Consider the following 1,933-nt stretch of genomic DNA (forward strand, 5'->3'; position numbering starts at 1 on the left):
GAAGTAATTTGGACCTCAACTTTCAAGAGAAACTTTCATTATATATCTTCCCCCCACCCAAGGGTGGGATCTAAAAGGACATGAATAAACCTTGCGCAACATTCTCTTTTCCTGACTGTGACAGAATATAGTTTTTCACCACATATCACAACATTGATATCCATTCATTCGTTCAACAAATATGATTGAACATTTAGAAGTTGGAGATACAAATATGATCTTAGACACTATATTGAAGGCTATAGTACTGCAGCATTTATTATATTATATTAAAACTAGTTCATGTCGGGAGTTAGCCCGTGGGTCTGGGAGATCCCAAAACTGACATCTTCTTTGCGCCCCGACAGCTGCACCCCACGGCTCTGCAGCCGTCACCATGCCACAAAATGAATATATTGAGTTACACCGGAAGCGCTATGGCTATCGTCTGGATTACCATGAGAAAAAGAGAAAGAAAGAAGGTCGAGAGGCTCATGAACGTTCAAAGAAGGCAAAAAAGATGATTGGTCTGAAAGCTAAGCTCTACCATAAACAGCGCCATGCTGAGAAAATACAGATGAAAAAGACTATCAAGATGCATGAAAAGAGAAACACCAAACAAAAGAATGATGAAAAGACTCCACAAGGAGCAGTACCTGCGTATCTACTGGACAGGGAGGGACAGTCTCGAGCTAAAGTACTTTCTAATATGATTAAACAAAAACGAAAAGAGAAAGCAGGAAAATGGGAAGTTCCTTTACCCAAAGTTCGTGCCCAGGGAGAAACAGAAGTATTAAAAGTTATTCGAACAGGAAAGAGAAAGAAGAAAGCATGGAAGAGAATGGTCACTAAAGTCTGCTTTGTTGGAGATGGCTTTACTCGAAAACCACCTAACTATGAAAGATTCATTAGGCCAATGGGCTTACGTTTCAAAAAGGCCCGTGTAACACATCCTGAATTGAAAGCCACCTTTTGCCTGCCAATACTTAGTGTAAAAAAAAAATCCTTCATCCCCACTATATACAACTTTGGGTGTTATTACCAAAGGTACTGTAATTGAGGTGAACGTGAGCGAGTTGGGCCTTGTGACACAAGGAGGCAAAGTTATTTGGGGAAAATATGCCCAGGTTACCAACAATCCTGAAAATGATGGATGCATAAATGCAGTCCTGCTGGTTTGACAGCAGTTTCAGACAAGTAATTCCTTATAATTACTGAAGACTACACACCAATCAGGAAGACAACCATTTCTGTGGTGGTTCTGAATACTACCAAACAGCCTTACGTATCTGCAGTCATCAAGAGAGGCATTTATTCTATTGTGAAAAACATTAAAATAGACATTTATTAAAAAAAAATAACAAAACAAAAAAGAAAACAACTAGTTCATGTCAAAACGTTATAGCCCCAGAGTCAGGAGTGATATTGGGATCAACTTCAGAGAGGAGATAATATGTGAGCCAGATTTTATCAAGTAGGATTTTATTAATGAGGGAAGCTTGCCTTCTATCCTCTGCAGTACTGTGTTGGAGAAAAGAGGAGAACAAAGAGCAGTCCTGGGGTGGACATTCCAGGCCAAAGAAGAGCATGTGAAATGCTATCACAGCTGGAGTGAGGACTGAGACTCCATCACCATGCCAGAGCACGAGACAGAAGAAAAGCACTTGCTGGGATTCAAAGCAATGCCTGCCTTTCTACATATCAGCAAGGCTATTTGAATTCAAGAGTGTGGTGTGACTTTCTTGATAGTCAGAAGTAATTTGGACCTCAACTTTCACCTAGCTCCTCTGAGATCTCAGAAAACACTCAGGCCGGACATGCAAATGCGGTGTTCCCAATTAAGTATAAACAGCACTGTCACTTCTTTCAAGAAATGGGGCTCACATCAGAATCTAATTATTAAACAGGTATTGCTTCATTACATACGGCCGAAGATGAGTCATTGTCTTAGTAC

At 40.3% G+C, this 1,933-nt stretch overlaps 1 protein-coding gene across 1 annotated transcript; it reads left to right on the forward strand.

Moving 5' to 3' along the window:
• The first annotated feature begins 294 nt into the window (after window positions 1-294).
• Window positions 295-1,329, forward strand: LOC308338934 (ribosome biogenesis protein NSA2 homolog). Its single transcript, XM_080797286.1, is given in 2 exon segments — window positions 295-973; window positions 975-1,329. Coding segments are annotated over 2 exon segments (783 nt in total). The 5' UTR covers window positions 295-376; the 3' UTR covers window positions 1,161-1,329.
• Window positions 1,330-1,933: the final 604 nt, after the last annotated feature.

This window comes from Martes martes (assembly GCF_963455335.1).
Source record: "Martes martes genome assembly, chromosome: 2".
In the NCBI taxonomy this organism is placed as follows: domain Eukaryota; kingdom Metazoa; phylum Chordata; class Mammalia; order Carnivora; family Mustelidae; genus Martes; species Martes martes.